This window comes from Nerophis lumbriciformis, linkage group LG13 (assembly GCF_033978685.3).
Source record: "Nerophis lumbriciformis linkage group LG13, RoL_Nlum_v2.1, whole genome shotgun sequence".
NCBI classification, from domain to species: domain Eukaryota; kingdom Metazoa; phylum Chordata; class Actinopteri; order Syngnathiformes; family Syngnathidae; genus Nerophis; species Nerophis lumbriciformis.
This window is the reverse complement of record NC_084560.2, coordinates 16200614-16222835: the sequence shown is the minus strand read 5'-3', so window position 1 is coordinate 16222835 and position 22222 is coordinate 16200614. Positions and strand designations below refer to the sequence as shown.

The 22222-nt window shown below is 38.8% G+C and overlaps 1 protein-coding gene across 2 annotated transcripts; it reads left to right on the top strand.

Annotated features, from left to right (window-relative positions):
• Positions 1 to 13: 13 nt before the first annotated feature.
• sp3a (sp3a transcription factor) lies at positions 14 to 21075 on the top strand. Of its 2 annotated transcripts, XM_061971608.2 has the most exons (7): positions 14 to 197; positions 464 to 561; positions 3850 to 3924; positions 13709 to 14951; positions 16268 to 16454; positions 16566 to 16762; positions 19662 to 21075. In XM_061971608.2, the coding sequence occupies exons 1-7, from the start codon at positions 191 to 193 to the stop codon at positions 19952 to 19954; spliced, it is 2100 nt and encodes a 699-aa protein (XP_061827592.2). In that variant the 5' UTR covers positions 14 to 190; the 3' UTR covers positions 19955 to 21075. The 2 variants fall into 2 exon arrangements, with proteins under 2 accessions (XP_061827592.2, XP_061827593.2); XM_061971609.2 differs by lacking the exon at positions 3850 to 3924.
• The last annotated feature ends 1147 nt before the right edge of the window (positions 21076 to 22222 follow it).

The following is a 22222-nucleotide window of genomic DNA, read 5'->3' as shown; positions in this document are numbered from 1 at the left end:
TGACGCAAACGCTTCAGTCAACACTGCAGGCCCCACCCTTTGTGTTGCTTACCGCCAGTCAATCAAAAATAGAAAAAAAAAATCTTGACAGTTATCACCTATTTCTACGCGGCTACCATCAACACAAACTGCTAGTCATGTCCAGTCGGTGGTAACTGTCAAAACTATCCGCGTAACGGCAAGTCACGCGATGACTGGTATGTATTCTTTCCATCTTGTTCTTCACCCACGTATGCTAACGCGGCTAAATTAGCTTACTAGATGCTAGTAGCTAACTAGATTAGCGACCTACACCCAAGTGTCAAACTCGTCGCTTCCACGCCGCGACTTCTTTTTGTCCTCACGATAGCGGCGGTGCTCCTAACGAGTTTTCCAAGCTTAAAACGATAGGCACTATGGTGATGAGGTTTGTTTAGCTACAGCTAGCTCTGCTCTAACTCCCCCATATTGTGTCCCCACGCAGCGCCAGAACACCCCCTGAAAGCAGAAGGAATGGCGGCTTTGGACGCGACCAGCAGCCGGAGCAACTTTTTGCAACATGACGACGATAGGGGCGACCAGGTAAGACTTTTTACATTTGTAGCACATTAGTGGAGTGTAGCGAGTGGGCAAGCAAACTTGGGAGGGGTGATATGAACCCCCCGCGCTTCCTCTCAGGCTGGGCTTAAAATCCCGCCTTCTGGGTGACAGAGACCCGCCTGACATACTTGCCAACCTTGAGACCTCAGAATTAGGGAGATTTTCAAAAGGCCCGCTGAGGGGTGTATATATATATATATATATATATATTTATATGTAAATATAAATATAGCCATCCATCCATTTTCTTCCGCTTTTCCGAGGTCGGGTCGCGGGGGCAGCAGCCTAAGCAGAGAAGCCCAGACTTCCCTCTCCCCAGCCCCTTCGTCCAGCTCCTCCCGGGGGATCCCGAGGCGTTCCCAGGCCAGCCGGGAGACATAGTCTTCCCAATGTGTCCTGGGTCTTCCCCTTGGCCTCTTGCCGGTCGGACGTGCCCCAAACACCTCCCTAGGAAGGCGTTCGGGTGGCATCCTGACCAGATGCCCGAACCACCTCATCTGGTTCCTCTCCAGTAAAGCAGTGGCTTTACTTTAGACTTAGACTTAGAGGCCTACTGAAATGCGATTTTCTTATTTAAACGGGGATAGCAGGTCCATTCTATGTGTCATACTTGATCATTTCGCGATATTGCCATATTTTTGCTGAAAGGATTTAGTAGAGAACATCGACAATAAAGTTCGCAACTTTTGGTCGCTGATAAAAAAGCCTTGCCTGTACCGGAAGTAGCAGACGATATGCGCGTGACGTCACAGGTTGTGGAGCTCCTCACATCCGCACATTGTTTACATCATGGCCACCAGCAGCGAGAGCGATTCGGACCGAGAAAGCGACGATTTCCCCATTAATTTGAGCGAGGATGAAAGATTTGTGGATGAGGAAAGTGAGAGTGAAGGACTAGAGGGCAGTGGGAGCGATTCAGATAGGGAAGATGCTGTGAGAGGCGGATGGGACCTGATATTCAGCTGGGAATGACTAAAACAGTAAATAAACACAAGACATATATATACTCTATTAGCCACAACACAACCAGGCTTATATTTAATATGCCACAAATTAATTCCGCATTACAAACACCTCCCCCCTCCCGTTCATATAACCCGCCAATACAACTCAAACACCTGCACAACACACTCAATCCCACAGCCCAAATTACCGTTCAACTCCCCAAAGTTCATACAGCACATATATTTCCCCAAAGTCCCCAAAGTTACGTACGTGACATGCACATAGCGGCAAGCGATCAAATGTTTGGAAGCCGCAGCTGCATGCGTACTCACGGTACCGCGTCTCCGCATCCAACTCAAAGTCCTCCTGGTAAGAGTCTCTGTTGTCCCAGTTCTCCACAGGCCAATGGTAAAGCTTGACTGTCATCTTTCGGGAATGTAAACAACTGTGTTATCCGGCACAACAGTCAGGGGGTGCATTCTACGGCGGGGGTGCGTTATCTGGCACAACACCTGTCGCAATACACCGCTTCCCACCTACAGCTTTCTTCTTTGCTGTCTCCATTGTTCATTGAACAAATTGTAAAAGTTTCACCAACACAGATGTCCAGAATACTGTGGAATTTTGCGATGAAAACAGACGACTTAATAGCTGGCCACCATGCTGTCCCAAAATGTCCTCTACAATCCGTGACGTCACGCGCAGGCGTCATCATACCGAGACGTTTTCAGCAGGATATTTCGCGTGAAATTTAAAATTGCACTTTAGTAAGCTAACCCGGCCGTATTGGCATGTGTTGCAATGTTAAGATTTCATCATTGATATATAAACTATCAGACTGCGTGGTCGGTAGTAGTGGGTTTCAGTAGGCCTTTAGACTTAGACAAACTTGAATGATCCACAAGGGAAATTGTTCAACACAGTAGCTCAGTTACATTGATGGAAATTGTAAGGATGGAAAGGACAATTCAGGTATAAATAGACAAATATAGCGATAAAAAAATCGAACATATATACGAATATATACATATGTGTACAGAATAATATATATATACAGATATATTATATTATGTCTATAACATATATACAATATATACCAATGACCATGTACAATATTACAGTATATACAGTATATGTGACAGCAGCAGCATAAAATAGAGAGTAGATCCAGCAGGAAATAGAAAATAGACATTATGAACATTATAAACAAAGAGAAGTAGCTAACATGTCAGGTGTCAGGTAATAGACAGATGTCATCTATTGCTGTATGGCGAGTGATTATACAGCTGGATGGAGTGTGGAATGAAGGAAGTTGAAGGAGCCTGTTGGAGTATGAGCTCCGCTGTCCCCTAATTGTCAGGTGGAACATATATAAGTCGCACTGGAGCCAGGCCAAACTATGAAAAAAACTGCGACTTATAGTCCGAAAAATATGGTATATATAGCTGTAATTCACTGAAATTCAAGTCTTTCTTATATATATATGTATGTATGAATATATATATATATAAATGAAATACCGTATTTTTTGGACTATAAGTCGCAGTTTTTTTCATAGTTTGGCCGGGCTCCAGTGCGATTTATGTTTTTTTCCTTCTTTATTATGCATTTTCGGCAGGTGCGACTTATACTCCGGTGCGACTTATACTCCGAAAAATACGGTACTTGAATTTCAGTGAATTACAGCTATATATATATACATAGCTGTAATTCACTGAAATTCAAGTATTTATTTTATTATATATATATATATATATATAAAAGTTTGTTAACAAATTATCGATGTCGATGCCATTAGCGAATCCTCTCATCGAACCGATTCCTTATCGAATCTCTTATCGAATCCAGATAGGTTGTTGTGTGTGCACCTTGGGTGTGCACTGAGTTCCAAAAGCCATAGATGTTATGTGACCGGGCCGGCACGCTGTTTATACGGAGGAAAAGCGGACGTGACTGAGGACAGCATGCGGACGTGACTGAGGACAGCATGCGGCCATTAAAGGGTGAAGGTTTCAGGTGAGAGAGGACGCTAAAGGCACGCCCCCAATATTGTTGTCCGGGTGGAAATCGGGAGAAATTCCTGAGAATGGTTGCCCCGGGAGATTTTCGGGAGGGGCACTGAAATTCAGGACTCTCCTGGGAAAATCGGGAGGGTTGGCAAGTATGCCGCCTGAAATCTCAAGCATTTGTAAACATTAGGTGAATGATGTCTGTGGAGGTCAACATGTGCATGCAACTTTCAAGTTGCAAAACTTGGGTGACACGTACTCTATTTGGCTAATGGCCACTCAATTTCTCCCCCTTGAACTTGCTCATGGGGTGCAGGACATTGAGTCATCACCCCTCGACCTGCTTGCAACCACCTGCACTAGGGCACCAGAGCTGACTGCCGCTGATGTGGTAAGTCAGACCCTCTGGTAGGGTCCTTAGAAGCCTCACATAATGTGACCCCAATCATAAGGCAGTTCTTTACCACAGTCACACTGTTGGGACACTTAATAAGAGGCACATGCAAAATAAGAATGATTGATTCATTGATTCATTGAAAAGTTTATTGACATGTTAAAGAATGGAATCCATGTAATGCTTTAAAAAGGCAAATGGATGGCACAAAAAGCCAAAAGGCTTCTTTCCATTGTGGTCCGTTAAATATTCATCACATTTGATACATTCAATAATAAAAGATATATAACCTGTAACATGTATACAAAAAATTACGTTAAAAAAATGTATAAATTGTGTACATATACACAGTATACATGTCGGGTGATTTGAAAAACAATATATACAAAAAATGGGGGTTGGGGGGGGGTGTATATATACACTATGTACATGACACTAAGTACATGACTATGCACATGTTGACTCCAAAAGTGTGCAAAACAGAATGAGAAAATATATATACACTATAACCACATATAAATATATATACACTATAACCACATGTAAATATATGTAAACCACTTATAAATATATATATACACTATAGCCACATATACATATATATATACACTATAACCACATATAAATATATATAAACCACATACAAATATATATATATATATATATATATATACTATAACCACATATAAATATATATACACTATAAACACATATAAATATGTATACACTATAACCACGTACAAATATACATACACTATAACCACATATAAATATGTATACACTATAACCACATATACATATACATACACTATAACCACATATAAATATACATACACTATAACCACATATAAATATTTATACACTATAACCACATATAAATATATATACACTATAACCACCTATAAATATATATACACTATAACCACATATAGATATACATACACTATAACCACATATAAATATATATACACTATAACAACATATAAACCTGTTAGATGCTTCAAAGAGTTGCTGGGGATCAATTTTGGTTCAGATCAGGTAGAGGTTGACCTGAGCCATGATTTTATGGCAACATTTAGTCGGGACAAGACAAGTTTACAACTGCACTCTTCCATTTTGAGAGGTGACACTAATGTTACGTAAATAATTATGAATATTATAAATAGAATTAAAGTTACGATACTTAATAGGGGTGTAACAATTAATCGATTGATTGATTGAAACTTTTATTAGTAGATTGCACAGTACAGTACATATTCCGTACAATTGACCACTAAATGGTAACACCCAAATAAGTTTTTCAACTTGTTTAAGTCCACGTTAATCAATTCATGGTAATCATCAATAGTTGGATTTATATTCATACATTTCAAGTACATTGATCTGAAGATATGTATTGATCCAAGATCGTTATAAATAGATAATTTTATTGATAACATTGGGCTTAAGAACCAGGCAGGGTAAAAATCTGCAAAAAAAACAGAAATTTGCTTTCGTAAACATACATTTTCGCGTCAAAATATCACTTTGTGTTTTGTAATGAAATATCAATAAACATACAATACAAACAATATTTGTTGGAATGCTTGCCTCAGGTACTTGCTGTTCCTCTTGCCTAAATGCTACACTGAGTTGCAGGACGGGGAGACGATCAGTAGCACCGAAACAAGCTGGCTAGTTAGCTAACCATCTTGCTATCTTACTTGTTGTCGCACCCATTTGCTCTCCGAGCCACAACGTTAACGGCTGTCCAATTTGCTGTTAAATCATATTTGGATAATTACAGTCAGAACACTGTTAGTTCAAAACCAGTTATAGTTCTAGAGTAGTTTTTTAGCCAGCGAGATGGCAGATGTCACAACACCGGAAGTATATTATCCAAGGGGGCATTGCTACAAAGTAGAGGTGCCAAGTAGAGGTTTCTGACTTATTTGCACGCAAACTTAATAGAATTTTACATTATACGGTTTCTCCTACATGTAAACAATCGCGACGCCAGGGCAAGATTAATGCCGCCACACCTTCAAAAAAAAAAAAAAAAAAAATATATATATATATATATATATATATATATATATGTATATATATATATATATATATATTCAAAAAAAAAGTATATATATATATGTATGTATGTATCAATATATATATATATATATACACAGGTATATTTTTTTTTCACATAAACACTTAACATGAGAACAAGTTTAAATGATATAATGTCTGAATGGATATACCGTATATAGTCTATAATTTACGTACTATTGGCTATAATACGTTTGAAAAACAGCTCAAATATCATAAAAAGGTTCCTCATTGCTTTATTTTGCAGGGAAAAAAGTGCATCTAAATCGCCTGTCAGAAGCGGATAAGCTGGTTGCGCACCTAAAGGTTTTCATTCATTCATTCATTAAAGGTAGTTGACACACAGCTAAAATGAGGAGAGAAAGTTAAGAGAAATTTATTTTAAGTTAATTAATGCATTTTGTGTTTAAGCCTGTTTAAATTACCCTCATTCTTTTGACATTACTATCAACAATATCGTCTAACTTTACGCTGTGTGCGTTTTCGAACCTCCGTTTGAACATCGCTGTGTGAAGTGTGCATTTGTCCCCGTGCGTGTGTGGTTTTTCTCCGGGCACTCCAGTTTTCTCCCACATTCCAAAAATATGTATGTTAGCTTCATTGTGGACTAAATTGTCCATAGATATGAATGTTAGTGTGAAGGATTGTTTATATACAGTATATGTGCTTGCGATTGGCTTGTTTATGAGCTAGTCCATTGTACGTTAGCATTAAGCTAGCGGCATTAGCGCTCAACCTTAATCCTGCATAACTGAATTGATTTTTTCATCTTATTTCAAATTATATTATTAACCTAATGTGATTCTTACATGTATGTGCACTTCATGTGTATGTATATAATATACTTTATTTAGTGTGGTTAGATTTACAGTGACTTAATTGTGAAGAATATCAACAAAACACCGTAGGTTATTTTTTTCAACTCAAATTCAAAAGTCTGTTTACATATTTGGCAAGCATAGTAAAAATTGCAACAATCGGGGGGGGGGGGGGGGGGGGGCAGAAAAAATGTTGCCTGTGTTACCTTTTACAATAAGCAGCCACAATAAAATGTGCATTGAACAAAGAGAGCTTGGTCGACCAAGTCAAATTGCTTGTGTAAAGCTGATTGTGATTTCGATTCTATTAAAAAAATGATATTAATGGCATTATTAACTCATAACACTAATATTTGTTTTCAAATATACTTAAGACATTTGTTTAGCCTTTTTAAATGAAATATAAGCATCATTGCAAATCAAAATTATCATGTTATATATATTGATGTCATATTGACCACACCCCCACCGCCATGTATATAGTGGCAATCTCGGGGAAACCTGTAGGGTGTCTGTATGCAATTGAATGTGGCGTGCCGCCATTGCATTTTTATTACTGCCACATCTTGAAAATAAGATGTTGTTTTTTTACTTGGAAACAAATTACAGTAATATAATATATTATAGCCCCCAGAAGCAATCACGCAAAGTCAGACGCTATTTTTACCTTTTATGATACAAACGGCGCAATTCCAACAGGTTTTACCTCTTGTGGGGCGGCGTAGCTCGATTGTTAGAGCGGCCGTGCCAGCAACCCGGGGGTTCTAGGTTCAATCCCCGCTTCTGCCATCCTAGTCACAGCTGTTGCGTCCTTGGGCAAGACACTTCACCCACTTGCCACCCACATTGCTTAAAAAAAATAATGTAACTTAGATAATGGGTTTCACTATGTAAAAGCGCTTTGAGTCACTAGAGAAAAGCGCTATATAAGTATAATTCACTTCCTTTTCACTTCGGACACACAAAACCTCGTCATTCTCCGCCAATCACCTTTCAGTCACGGACTACCGAAACCGCATATGAACAAAATGCACGCCATTGTCTGGAGTGTTGTCAGCATGTCTGCGATGTGGATGTGTTTTTTAGATATATTACAGATATACCTGCGGACAGCCATCTCCAAAATGTGCAAATATTAAGTGGACAGTGGCGGCTTTGAAGAAGAGAAAGTCCACCTAGAGCGGGGGTCGGCAGCCTACGGCTCTAGAGCCGCATGCAGGTCTTTAGCGCTGCCCTTTTACAAAAATGTATGAAAATGGAAAAAGATAGGAGAAAATATATAGTTTTAGTTTTAATATGGTTTCTGTAGGAGGACAAACATCACACAAAACCTTCCTATTTGTTAAGAATCCCACTGTTTACATTAAACATGCTTCACTAATGAGAGTATTTGGCGAGCGCCGTTTTGGCCTATTAACTTTGGCGGTACTTGAACTCACCATAGTTTGTTTACGGTACATGAACAACTTTCCCGGACGCTGCCAGAGAAAGATGTGTTTTACGCCACTGCTTTTTTTATGGTGTGCGTGAATGCACAATGGTGAGCTTTGTTGATGTTATTGACTTGCGTGTAGTGCTAATCAGGCATGTTTGGTCAGTGCATGCCTGCAAGTAATCGATGCTAGCATGCTATTTCGGCTAGCTGTATATACATATTGCATCATTATGCCTCGTTTGTAGGTATATGTGAGCTAATTTAATTTCCTTTATTTATGTCCTCTGTGTATTTAATTTATATTTGCTTAACTTGGACACACACATCTATACATTTGGCAATTATAAGCCAGTAACTTCCAGGAGTTATCTCACCCTCTGAGAAGCCTCTGTTTTACTAATGTTTTCCAATCTTGTAAAAATGTGTAGAATAAATATTACATTTCAACATTTCTGTCAGCGAAGATTGGCGTCAGCCTGTGACATAGTTTTTTTGATAGTAGGCTAATATAGATACTTGCATCATGGGTTGCCTTTATTATAACACTATTGTAAGGCTTTAAATTTTTTGCGGCACCTGACTTCTTTTTTTTTTTAATTTTTGTTCCAATTTGGCTCTTTCAATATTTTGGGTTGCCGACCCCTGAACTAGAGCAACAACACGAAGCAAGTGTGACGTCATGCTCGCTGCAGCTCTCTTCTTTTGTCAGGGACAGAAGTTAAAGTCTCTTAACACGAGTACATTCTATACCACCAAAAGAAATGCTAGATTTGTTGGTAGTTGTTTTAATAATAAAAAAAAAAAGTCATTAAATGTCTGTAAACACTTGAAAAAATAATTACAAAGTACATTGTACAAAAATCAGCAACATTTGAAAACGTATGGCAAAACAACAAATACAATGTTGATACTAATTGATAACGGATTTGTTTTAAATTTATGTATACATCTTTTGAGCCTTTTTAAGGAAAATCATATCATCGTAGCAAATTAGGTAAATTACTCGATGACGTCATGGTGACCACGCCCCCACACCACTGGTATCTTGGCAGTTTAGGTGAAAACCCTGAATAAAGATGTTAATTAATTCTGTCTGTCCATCTGTGGCATCATTAACAAACAAAAATGGCAGATACCTCTGGTTGTTGAGAAATGTCATAAGAAAAGCAAACGTCACAAGACTATATCATACATTACAACACAAAAGCATTTAGCTACAGAACGATTGCGAAAGACACGACAAATACAAACAACACAAAACAATAATATAAAGCCACAACACAACTTTAAGCCACAAAAGACTCGACCGACACAACGGAAGTGACAGCGGAGGAAGTTGCAGCAACTGGTTGTTGGTTGCACTTTATTCAAATGAGATGTTAATGCATTGGCCATTAATTGTTTACTTTCTTGTATCCATAATTCATTTATACCTATTTCCCTTACAAGAAATAATAGGAATATTGGAAACTTCAGATGTAATGTCCACTGTCCAGTATTTGATTCACAGTCACAGTGGTTGAATTTTGTTTGCTAAAAAGTTACTTAAATTGATTACAACTTACTGAATTGTTTAAGATGGTATCGTTCTCAAAAAATATATTGTCCCTGAATCATATCGGCAACCACGCATTCTGAATCGAATGAGATTGTCGTTAAAAAGAATCGTTCCACCCCTAATACTTAAACTTACCCTGGGGCTGTAAGTGTCAAAAAACTGTCTGAGAAGTCCTGCAGTGGAAGCCTGCCTGTAGCGAACGCAATGTAAGTTTGCAATTAATGGACAACCATTATATTTTGACGCTAAAACAATAAATGACAGCTGCAGCTGGTATGTTTTCATTTGTGTAATGACCAACTGAGTCAACAGTTACAATATATTTTGTTAAACAGAATTGACTGTACTACTATTGATTAAGTGGACATGCGGTTATTATACGGCTAATAGTGGCCCTGTGTTAACCACTAAACAGCGGAATTAAATGCATTTGTTCCAGAAGGACTTACACTTGATATTTTGATATTTACAACAAATTCAAAACCAACTTTTCTTACCTTTTGAAACCTGTTTTTGTTTAATTTGGGATCCTCATAACTCCTTAGAATTTGAATCCAAACAATAAAGGCGAGGGAGGGTATTAATAAAACACTTTTGCCTCTTTCCAAGCGAGCTGTTAGTAATTCAAGAAGATTATGACGTATTTTGCCATAATTACATCAGCGAATATATCCATACATGGAAGAGCTTTGTGCAAGCCTGCCATTTTTATTCAGTTATAGTCCGACATTGTAGTCAATAAGTTCCTTCTTTTTCTATGTCCTCTTGTTGTGGGGCTGACTGGCTCCAACATGCATACGCATGCTAAAATTCTCCACTGTTGCCATTTGTTAATAAACATTTTTTTTTGCGTATAGTTAGTAGACTCGATATGGAAGCTCTAAAAACTACAACGTGGCTGATTAGGCGCGTTGGCCTGGAGGAGGGACTTGGCACATAAACAAGACCGGCCACAAAACGGCATATTCTGAAGAAAGGGGCTTTAAAGGGGAACTGACCTTTTTGGGAAATGTTGCCAATTGTTCACAATCATTATGAGAGACAAGAAGACAAAAGGTTTTTGTTTTTTTCGCTTTCCAACAAAAGTCGGCTCGTCCTAGCTGGTTAGCAATGCAGCTAGTGGGAGCAATCAATTCTACCTCTAAATCACTTTTAAAAAACGTCAACAATACTTAATTTTACGTTCCGTAACCCGTATAATAACCAAGCTGTAGCGACAGCGTGCTTTGGTATTACCGGTAGTCGTAAAAGCTAACTACGACAAGAGATAAGCTAACTTCTACAACAACACGAAACGCGTTTGAGGTTGTAATCCACAACACTGTGATACGACAGCAACTTGTACTGACTGAAAATAAGGAACAATCATATTACAGTATCTGTAAAGTATTAGCCCACATTTTATGTTGTGTTTGTACACAGCTGAGCGAGCCAGACAGCGTATGTACAGTAGTTGTCCTAACACGCATGGTGTGCTGCTTGTATCATGATCGATATTAAAGTGACTCACTCGTCTGGTCCAGCTGGCCGGGGACGTCTCCTGTTATTTTGGGTAAGCAATCCATTTATTTCAAAATAGCTTGTCTCCGAGTTCCATATTTATAGCGTCAAATTGCTTTCATCCCCCTCTCCCAACTTCTGTCTGCTCCAACGTCTCACTCTTCCTTCGTGCTCACTTTTATAAGCAGCATATATTAAGCTTCAAAAGTATACAGTTGTAAATCCTCATTTGTCCAAAAATAGTTGTCGCTGTTGTTTGTTACCATGTCTGCCATGATTAGAAAACACACTTTTAGAAGTAGGATGACACATTTTCCCAAAAGTCAGGCGTGCGCTGCACTGGAAACAGAAATCAATGCGCAGAATAAATGAGTCTCAGAAATGATTAAATATATCATAATACGGTAATTATTGTACATATTACATATTGTTATGAAGGAAGGTGTCTGTTACTAAATTATATATAGATTTGCACTGTGTATATAAAACGTTACTGAAGGGTTTTGAAGTTTTAAAGGGCTTTGAAGGCTACTATGGTGACTCCCATTAGCCGCATGTTTCCAGCGTTTTTTTTATCATATTTAAAATCGTAAAAACCAGATGTGTGTTCTTGTCTCTCATAAATTCCCCCAAAATGTGCAGTTCTCCTTTAAGGATTGCAAAATGTTGATCAAAGAACCACCATTACATGTTATGTAGAAAACATTGAAATGTTTTAAATGTAGGCAAAAGAATCATATGGTCCCTTTTAAGTGCTTTATTTGTACAAGTGGTTGTTTATAGGTGCAGCCAGGCAGTGCTGTCCATTGATTAGTCAACAGAGAGATGTTACTTCCTTGTTACAACTAAAATTCAAATGTGTAACCGTCTGGAGTCCTATCAAAAATGCAGTGCAGCTCTAAGTGGAACAAACTTTTCCGTACTCAAGTTTATGCGCGGTAGCTTATCATTGATGCGCAGGCCTGAGAGCACGACTGAAGCAATAGCGGTCTAGCTATTTAAGTTTGCACTTATGTGACTGTAAGACCATGCCAATGTGTATTCGGTTGTATTGTTGATTACTTAAGTGATTTTTTTTTTTGTCTTTTCAACCCACTTGTTACAAGTTGGTCCATCTAAAGCAGGCCTGGGCAATTATTTTGACTCGGGGCCAAATTTAAAGGAAAAAAATATGTCTGGGGGCCGGTATATCTATTATTAGGAACACTTATACAAAACCTCACAATAATGTCTGATTGAATGCTAAAAAATGTTATGACAGACTGCCTTAAAAACGGAATTTAATTTTTTTTTTTACTAAATGAGACACCCAGAATGTACATGAAAATAAAGAATGTGGGATTTACAATATTAACTATGAAGGATAAAACACTGAATATTGACAACATATGAACGTCACACCCCCTCTCGATCGACATATTTTACAATCAAGCGAAACACAACAAAAATGCAACAAACACAGCGAAATATGAACACAAAGGGTAAAAAAAACCACCTTTAATCTGATATATGTGATATATCACTAAGCTTTAGAACTTTGTTGTAAAAATCTCTTTCCACGTCTGTCCCTGACACCCACATTTCTGTGGAAACGTTTTGTGGAAACGCTCCCCACCCACAATGCTTGGTGCCTCGTCTTTGCTGCTGTGACTTAGATGACCATTGTAACTAATTAGATTACCATAGTAACTAATTAGATGACTATAGTAACTAGTATATCATGCAAAAGCGCAGATTCCAACCATTGAAAGACTTAGTATAGTTGAAGACTTACGGTCATTTGAAAGAATCACTGCACATCATAATGGCAGCTACACTTTCCATCTTAAAGATCTAAAAAAAATTTGGGGGAATGTCCGGCGGGCCCGATTGAAAAGCTTAACTGGCCGCACGCGGCCCCCGGGCCTTAATTTGCGCAGGTCTGATCGAAAGTGTAAAGCTTAGTTGTTTTTTAAAACACTACGTCTTGCTTAGCACATTGGATCTTTGTTGGCCTCAAAATATATTGTATAAATAACATGCTTTCAAATTTTCCTATTCAAAATTATTTTGGGGGATGTTCTATTTATGTTTTCACCTAAATTTAATGGGAGGATCGTCTTTGGAAGAATGCCTTTCCATTATATGATTTACAGATCGCAATATTACAAACTGTAAACAGAAGGCTGCAAACAAAGCAACCAACTAACAGAACCACACAGATGAAAACAACCACTTAAGATAACAATATTCTGCTTGTTTGAAGTGTAAAATACGCTTACATAGCTGGCCATAAATTGCCTTTTTAATGAGTGCTTTTTTTTTAGTTTAGTTTAAATCACTTAAGTCCTAGTGATTTGTTGTAAATACTTCCATGTGTGTAATATCTATAATTTTCTATTTTAGACTACAGATCCGACATCTCCACAGCTTACTGTGTCTGATAAATGGGAGGTGTTAACTCCCACCACAGCAGCAAAGAGCGATTCTGGGATGATACAGATCCAAGGCCAAGGAATATTAACATCAAATGGACAGTACGTTCTTCCTCTCCAGAACTTGCAAAGTCAGCCGATCTTTGTGTCATCAGGAAACGACACTGCCTCCGCCAATTCAGTGCCTAACGTTCAGTACCAAGTAATTCCTCAGATTCAGACTTCAGACGGACAGCTGAGCTTTGCCACCACTGGCATGGAAGGAGCGACTCTGAGTCAGGATGCCACTGGGCAGATTCAGATCTTGCCTGATGGTGGCCAGAGTCTCAGCGTGACATCAACTGCAAACATCCTTTCAAACACCCAGAGCCTCATATCACATACTGGGGATGTCCAGCAGATGCAGGGGATTTCTATTGGCAGCTCCACCTTCAACAACCAGGGTCAGGTTGTTACTAATGTGCCTATGGGTTTGCCGGGGAACATCACTTTTGTTCCTATTAACAGTATAGACTTGGACGCACTCGGCCTCTCAGGAGCCCAGACCATAGCAACAGGCATCACCGCAGATGGTCAGTTAATCATGGCGAACCAACCTGGGACCGTTTCAGTGAACCAGGCGAAGACGGACGATCACCTTTCACAAGCAGTAAATGACGCAAATGCAGAGCTCTTTGTGCCGACGTCTTCCTCCCAGCTACATAACCCATCGAGTGGCGCACATCTCCTGACACAGGGCGCCTCGTTGTCATCGGTGGCAACAGAGCAGTCCAACGCCACAGCTAGCCTCCAAGAAGGCTTTATCCAACAGACCCACCAAGAGCAAAACATCCATGTGTCGTCTTCTCAGCCCATTGTCCAGCTGCAGCAGGTGCCACTGCAGACCATCAATGGGCAGGTGGTCCAGTCGGTAGCCACGGGCAGCCAGGGCATGCAAAATCTGCAGCTGATCAACCCTGGGACTTTTATCATCCAAGCCCAGACAGTTACCCCGTCAGGTCAGATACAGTGGCAGACATTCCAGGTGCAAGGTGTGCAAAGCCTGCAAAACCTTCAGCTTCCCACCACTCAGCCTCAGCAGATAACGCTGGCTCCAGTCCAGACCCTTTCACTGGGTTCCAGTCCAGTCAGCATCGGCACTGGGCAGATCCCCAACCTGCAAACAGTGACAGTCAACTCAGTGGCACAGCAGGAAGGACACACGCTCCCAGGAGGTAAACTATTTATTATATTTTTATAACAATACAAAATTAACATCTACACGATTTTCCCAATCAACCTAACCAACTCAGCCCAGCACAATAGTTCTTGCTATTAAAACTTTGTGATGATAGAGTCACTGTAATGCGAACACTCCTCGCCACTTATTTATGATAATTGACACATTTCATCACATAAACTAAAACTCCAAACTTGTATATATGTGTATGTATATATATATATATATATATATACATACATATATATATATATTGTGCAATGTGGATGTCATATGTTTAATGGCTCTGCCATGTGCAGAACTGTTAACATGTGATTGGGGATGTAAATGGGTATTGTTAAATGTGCTCAAAAAGTACCTATACACACACAAAATCTTTGGAGAAGTTAGTTTTTAATCAAATAACTAAAATAGACATATTGTTGGAAACCTTTTTTTCCCCAGGTTTTCTGTTTTTTTGCTTCACAGTTTTAGTCTTAGTAATTTATCTGTTTTAATGGTTAATATTTCATTGTTGTATATATTGGTTTGTACTGTAGTACTGTGAGTTTTATTTAAATAAAAAGTGTGCAATAAATACAATCTATTATTATTATTTCCTATTTCTGGCGGGCGTTGTTCTCTGTTCAGCGGTTCTTGAACGCACCGTAAAAACATCTCAGGTCTCGTCTACCTCTGTGTACAGAACGATCACTCTGTTCTAAGAGATCACAGCTTTTAGGCTCAATGTACACAATTGTATGTCTTAGTTGCTCAGACAGCAATGTGTTTCTATAAATTTAAATTGGGGTATGTCCTTTCTTAATGTAGAAAGACGTTAAAGTCTCTTGTTTTCATGTTCACATTTAAGCTAGCGAGCTGGTGCCAGTCAGTCCGTGAGTTTATCAAAGTGCAGTCATTGAACACGGTTTTTCAATAATTTTACTTTAAAATGTTAATACTGACCATTTGGAGTTTTACTGTGGTTATCCTTAATATTGTTTATTGTTACATCTCTAAATTACTTCTGTTTTTTTTTTCAGAAATACAATATGACCAGAACTCAGTTTAAATGTTTTATTTTTATTTTTATTAGTTCATAGCAGTCACAACCTCTCTTAGCTCCTTTCACGTAACCCGAGCATATGTTAACGTACGTTTGTTTCTTCTTCAAAATCATCTTTGTACTTATTAGGCTTATTTATTATTTATAGAATTATGGAAAAGGTAACTTAAAAAAGTGCCTCATAATCTCTTCTTGGCACGTGTCGAACAAAACATTTTTTCGTGTCTACAGTTCATTTCTTTTTTCTTTTTTTGTGTGTGGAACAGACATACGAATAAAAGAGGAACCCGACTCAGGAGAGTGGCAGCTTAGCGCCGACTCAACCCTAAACCCCAGCGATCTGTCCCATCTTCATGTCAGGCTCGTGGACGAGGACGACCAATTGGGCCAGGAGGGCAAAAGGCTGCGCAGGGTGGCGTGCACTTGCCCAAACTGCAAAGAGTCTGTCGGAAGGTAAGTTATCTTAATATAATTTCAGCACCCCGACACTAAAGTGCACTGAGAGTGAGTACTGCATTATGCATAAATGTCACCGAATACTCATTGTGCCAATACGTTTCGCAGAGCACCCAGTATAGGGAAGAAGAAGCAGCACGTCTGCCACATTGCAGGCTGCGGGAAAGTGTATGGAAAGACGTCACACCTGCGAGCACACCTGCGCTGGCATTCAGGGGAGCGTCCTTTCGTCTGCAGCTGGATGTACTGCGGGAAGAGGTTCACGCGCAGTGATGAGCTGCAGAGACATAGGAGAACACACACAGGTGCCCCAGTTAATTATATTCATATGTCAAGTAAATTTGAAATTAGACTTCTGCAGGCATTGGTATAATTGCCAACATCCACTGACCATTGCCGTTTAGTTACTAATCGGTTCTATGACCAAGTTTGTAACTCAAAACACTTTTATCTCGAATCAGCGCCACCCATTGACATTTTTTTAAATAAAACAACACAATTTAATTAATTTTCTCCGATTTTCACCTTTACAATAATAATAAGGGCGTGCCATGATGGTACAGCATTTAGCACCCTCCACAATCTGTTCAAACAGCGTGCCAACCGAGCTGTTTGTCATATGCATCTTCTACTTGCACACGTAAGTGACAGCAAGGCATACTTGGTCAACAGCCACACAGGTTACACTGACGGTGGCCATATAAAACAACTTTAACACTCTTACTAATAATGCGCCACACTTTGAACCAAAACCAAACAAGAATGACAAACACATTTCGGGAGAACATCTGCACCTTAACACAACATAAACACAACAGAAAAAATACCCAGAATCCCATGCAGCCCTGACTCTTCCGGGCTACATTATACACCCCTGCTACCACCAAACCCCACCCCCACCCCAACCCCAGGTCCCCAGGTACCACCTTAATGACCAACATTAAAATAAGTGTATTTAATATTTTGGCCACCGTAATGTTGAACACAGTTTGAACAGCAATGCTGTGTTTGAATGTAGGAAAATAAAACACTGTACTTTAATCAAGTGGGTTTTTTTTGGCGTACTGCTTGATGGAGCCTGTGTAACACAGCTATACGATAATGCTAGTGAGTAATCCCGAATGTTTCTGGGTGCATCCTACGGGGTTTATTGTGGCATTCATCTATTAGCGGTCGGAAGGCACATAACTCAAATTATGTTTGCAGCTTAAAGGGGGAATGCACTTTTTGGGGTTATTATGCATATCGTTCACAATCCTTATAAAAGTCATGGCGATGGATGTATTTTTTTTTTTAATGCATTTAAACTTATATTGGAGTCAATAGGAGGTTCTCTATTCCGCCCATAAAACCCAAACATAAAAAAAACGCCAATAATACTCCATTTACATTTTGTGACTTGAATATTAACCAAGTATTAGTGATATTGTTATTATAAGCGGCAACGCAGACAAACTATAGCAGCGTGATCACTAACGTGTGTGCCTATGTTTACATCGAGTGGTGAGCTGCTTCCTTTGCTCGTGAAAGTTTATTGTATATTATAAATCATGCCTATCACCTGGATATTGGAAGAACAATGATGTACACTTTGACACCCAATTTAGATTCGGAAAAGGTGAGAATAACACGAAAAGACACTTGATCTCACCCCCCTTTTCTTCGCGAGGATTATGAATCATTCTTTATCTACAAACCCTGTTTTCATGTGAGTTGGGAAATTGTGTTAGATGTAAATATAAACGGAATACAATGATTTGCAAATCATTTTCAACCCATATTCAGTTGAATATGCTACAAAGACAACATATTTGATGTTCAAACTGATAAACATTTTTTTTTTTTGGCAAATAATCATTAACTTTAGAATTTGATGCCAGCAACACGTGACAACGAAGTTGGGAAAGGTGGCAATAAATACTGATAAAGTTGAGGAATGCTCATCAAACACTTATTTGGAACATCCCAAAGGTGAACAGGCAAATTGGGAACAGGTGGGTGCCATGATTGGGTATAAAAGTAGATTCCATGAAATGCTCAGTCATTCACAAACAAAGATGGGGCGAGGGTCACCACTTTGTCAACAAATGCGTGAGCAAATTGTTGAACAGTTTAAGAAAAACCTTTCTCAACCAGCTATTGCAAGGATTTTAGAGATTTTACCATCTACGGTCCGTAATATCATCAAAGGGTTCAGAGAATCTGGAGAAATCACTGCACGTAAGCAGCTAAGCCTGTGACCTTCGATCCCTCAGGCTGTACTGCATCAACAAGCGACATCAGTGTGTAAGCCTGCACTGAGTAGAAATCAGTGATGAAGTGGGGGGGGGGGGGAAGCGAAAGTTGTGACGCGTTTTATTAATTAATGCGTTGTGTATGTTTAAAATAATCCAAACGCGTAAATATTAAATACTATTATAAATGTGCCTGTTACTACATTACATATATACTCAGAGTGCATTTGTAAAACCTTAAAGGAGGTGTTTGGATGTTTTTAAGGGTTTATAGGCAGAATAGAGTGACATCAATAGGCTCCATTGTAAGCAGACTTTTGATTGCATTTAGTATTTAAAAAAAAAAAAAAAAATCCCAAAAATGTGCAGTTCCCCTTTAATGGATGAAAAAAATCTAAGAGTCCACTAGTACCCAAGTTGAAGTACCACTGTACTATTTATTACGAGTACTGTATTTTTCGCAGTTTTTTTTCATAGTTTGGCCGGGATCCAGTGCGATTTATATATGTTTTTTTCCTTCTTTATTATGCATTTTCGGCAGGTGCGACTTATACTCCGGTGCGACTTATACTCCGAAAAATGCGGTAATAGAATAATAGTATCCCTATTATTCACATATCTTGCTATTTGTGGTACACACCTTTTTGGGGGAAAAACCTACTTATTTTCACAGTCGGGTGCCCATCTAGATTTATTTCAGGAGGCTTTGATTGACACACCTATTTCCCTTCATGTTTTTGCCTGTATATTGGTCCAATAGTCTAGTATTTTGTGGCGGCATTTGGGCTCCTCTGGTCAGCATATTGCATACCAAAGCTCAATGGAACTCAAAATGGTCTTTTTTTAAATAACTAAGTATAGACATGTGTTTTGTGTATTTTGTCTTTACTTGTTTTTTGATATGTGAAACAATTTACTCAAATAGAAATAACTTTTCTTAGTGCGTAACATAATACCTTTTTTCTGGCAGGCGAGAAGAAGTTTGTGTGCCCAGAATGTTCCAAGCGCTTCATGAGAAGCGACCATTTGGCCAAGCACATCAAAACTCACCAGAACAAAAAAGGGGTAAACTCCGTGAGCGCAGTGGTAACCTCTGTGGAGTCGGCAGGGTCTTCAGACAGCATCATCACCACACCGGGCGGGACCACCCTCATCCTTACCAACATCCAGCAGGGCGTGAGCAATGCCCAGGACATATTGGCCAACGCTGAGATCCCCCTGCAGCTCGTCACCACTTTAGCAGCGAGCGAAGTCATGGAGTGATTGACGATCCCCTCACAAACTCATGTGACAGCGTTCTCGTAAACTCCTCCTGTCTGCATTTTTATCAAAATTTTGAAGACAATAAAGAAATGAATATATATATAAATATATATATTTTAACATGCAAATAGTACATCTTGTCCACTGTGCAAAAATAGTGGCGATGATAATATAAAGAGACATTGCAGTAAATACACAAGGATATGCCTTATTTTGTACAACATTGTAGTTGCGAGTCTCGAATGTCCCCAATCAACTTTGTTAATGTGTTTTTCACTTTTTCTTACCGCCACTTTATGTCCTTGTTCCCTTTTTCTGTGAGCAAAGACTAGATTTCACCACAGAGCTAATTTTACCCGCATAAAATACTGGTTTTGACGCAAATGTATTTGTTTTTCTCGCCATAATATGCATTTACCCCAGTGTAGTCAGTGCTTCCAAGTCAGCAATTCCTACAATGTCTATTACTTTGCAGGGTGAAAACAATCAATCATTTTATTGTGATTTCTCCTCAAAATGACCAACATATCAATCATCGAATCTTTAGATATTTTGACGAAACAGTATTGGGCTTTATCACAAAATACATTGCTTATGTTCCAGTAATGTCTTGGTTGACTTGCCAAAAAAGCCATTTTGGTGATTGTTGCCAAATTTTCCTCGAATCTCAGGGTGAGGTTTGACCAAGTGGAGGAAATCTCCCCGATGTAGTCATTTTGGGGCAGGGGTTATAAAAGAAATCTTCATGGATGGACCAAAAGCTGTAAAGAGCAACCGCACTAGCATGATACTTGCTACTGTAGAGTCATTAACCGTGTTGATTTGTTTTGTTACTTTTATTTTGTATAATATATGTAATATTTCCCATCACGACAGTAAAAATAACAATCAGTACAGTTTAGGAGTCAAGGGTGTAGATGTTTCAATTGTGGTACTTAAAAATGTTTTAACAGCACTGTGCTCATCACTCGCATTTTGTAGTGAACTATTGTTTATATATGTTTGCAAATGTATTTGTGGCTTTTTATAAGAATCGTCCTTTCCTTGTTAAATGGCCTTTTTCTTTCTTATCCCTCACTTATCTTTTACAGGATTAAGTGACATGTTATGACATTATTTTATATACGTATATATATATATGTATGTATATATATATACATATGTATGTATGTATATATATGTATGTATATATATATATGTATGTATGTATATATATATATATATATATATATTGTCGTCTTCAGCATTCACACGTCTTCTTGTGTACTTGACCTTTTTGCTACCGTACTTTAGACCTCTGTATAAAACCTGTCTATAACGCCGCCATTATAAACATTTCTGTTACAATCGCATTTCCATGATTCAAAGAAGAAGAAAGAAATCTGAAAACCGTTTCACGACATTTTCCTTGTAATGTATTTCCCTTTGTTGCTGTTTGAGGACAGCCAGGAGTTTTCATCTTGATCCCTGCAGCCTCAACTCTGACTGTGCGGACCAGCAGATGTCACCACAGCCAAGGGAGCGGCGCAAGAGTCCGGTTTGACCCCCTGGCCTTCCCTGCCTGGCATTGCAAAGACAGTTTCAAGTGGACAAGGCCAATAGGAGGTGTGTACCCTCAGTTGAAATACTTAAAGCATGTACTGCCGAGAAAGTATCATGACTGCAACCAAGTGGAGTGATTCCACCTGTCTAGACAACCTCACCCAGCTGGCACAAGATATTGATACAATGTTGATTATACATATATTTCCTTGAAAACTGATCTTGAAAAAACATAGTTGTATTTGTAAATTGAGATAAGGTTGGATCCACGTTGTTGGTTGGGAAATAACAAATTTCAATGGTCAAATAACCCTCACAACTCGACATTGAATAGACGTCAAAAAGCATGTTGTTTCAACATATTTGTGTTGTAAAATGACCAAAATTCAATAGTCAAATCAAGGTCAAAACCCAACATTGATTAAACGCCGTCAAAAAGCATGTTGTTCCAACATATTTGTGTTGTAAAATGACCAAAATTCAATAGTCAAATCAAGGTCAAAACCCAACATTGATTAAACGCCGTCAAAAAGCATGTTGTTCCAATGTTAGGTTTGAGTTGCTCATCGTCAGGACCTAATTTAAGAAGTTCTCAACGTGTTGATGCTTTGTGCCTGCTGGGCCCCGTATTTGCATTATTATTATATTAATGTATTGCTGTAGTTCTGCTGGTCTGCATTGATGTACAACTACATTTTTTGGAAGTTCGATGCAGTTTTTATGGAT

Excerpts from the sequence above, each read along its gene's own strand:
- sp3a (XM_061971608.2), top strand. Across the intron at positions 3,925-13,708 it reads AGCTGACTGCCGCTGATGTG|ACTACAGATCCGACATCTCC; the intron begins GTAAGTCAGACC and ends TTTCTATTTTAG. Across the intron at positions 16,763-19,661 it reads ACATAGGAGAACACACACAG|GCGAGAAGAAGTTTGTGTGC; the intron begins GTGCCCCAGTTA and ends TTTTTCTGGCAG.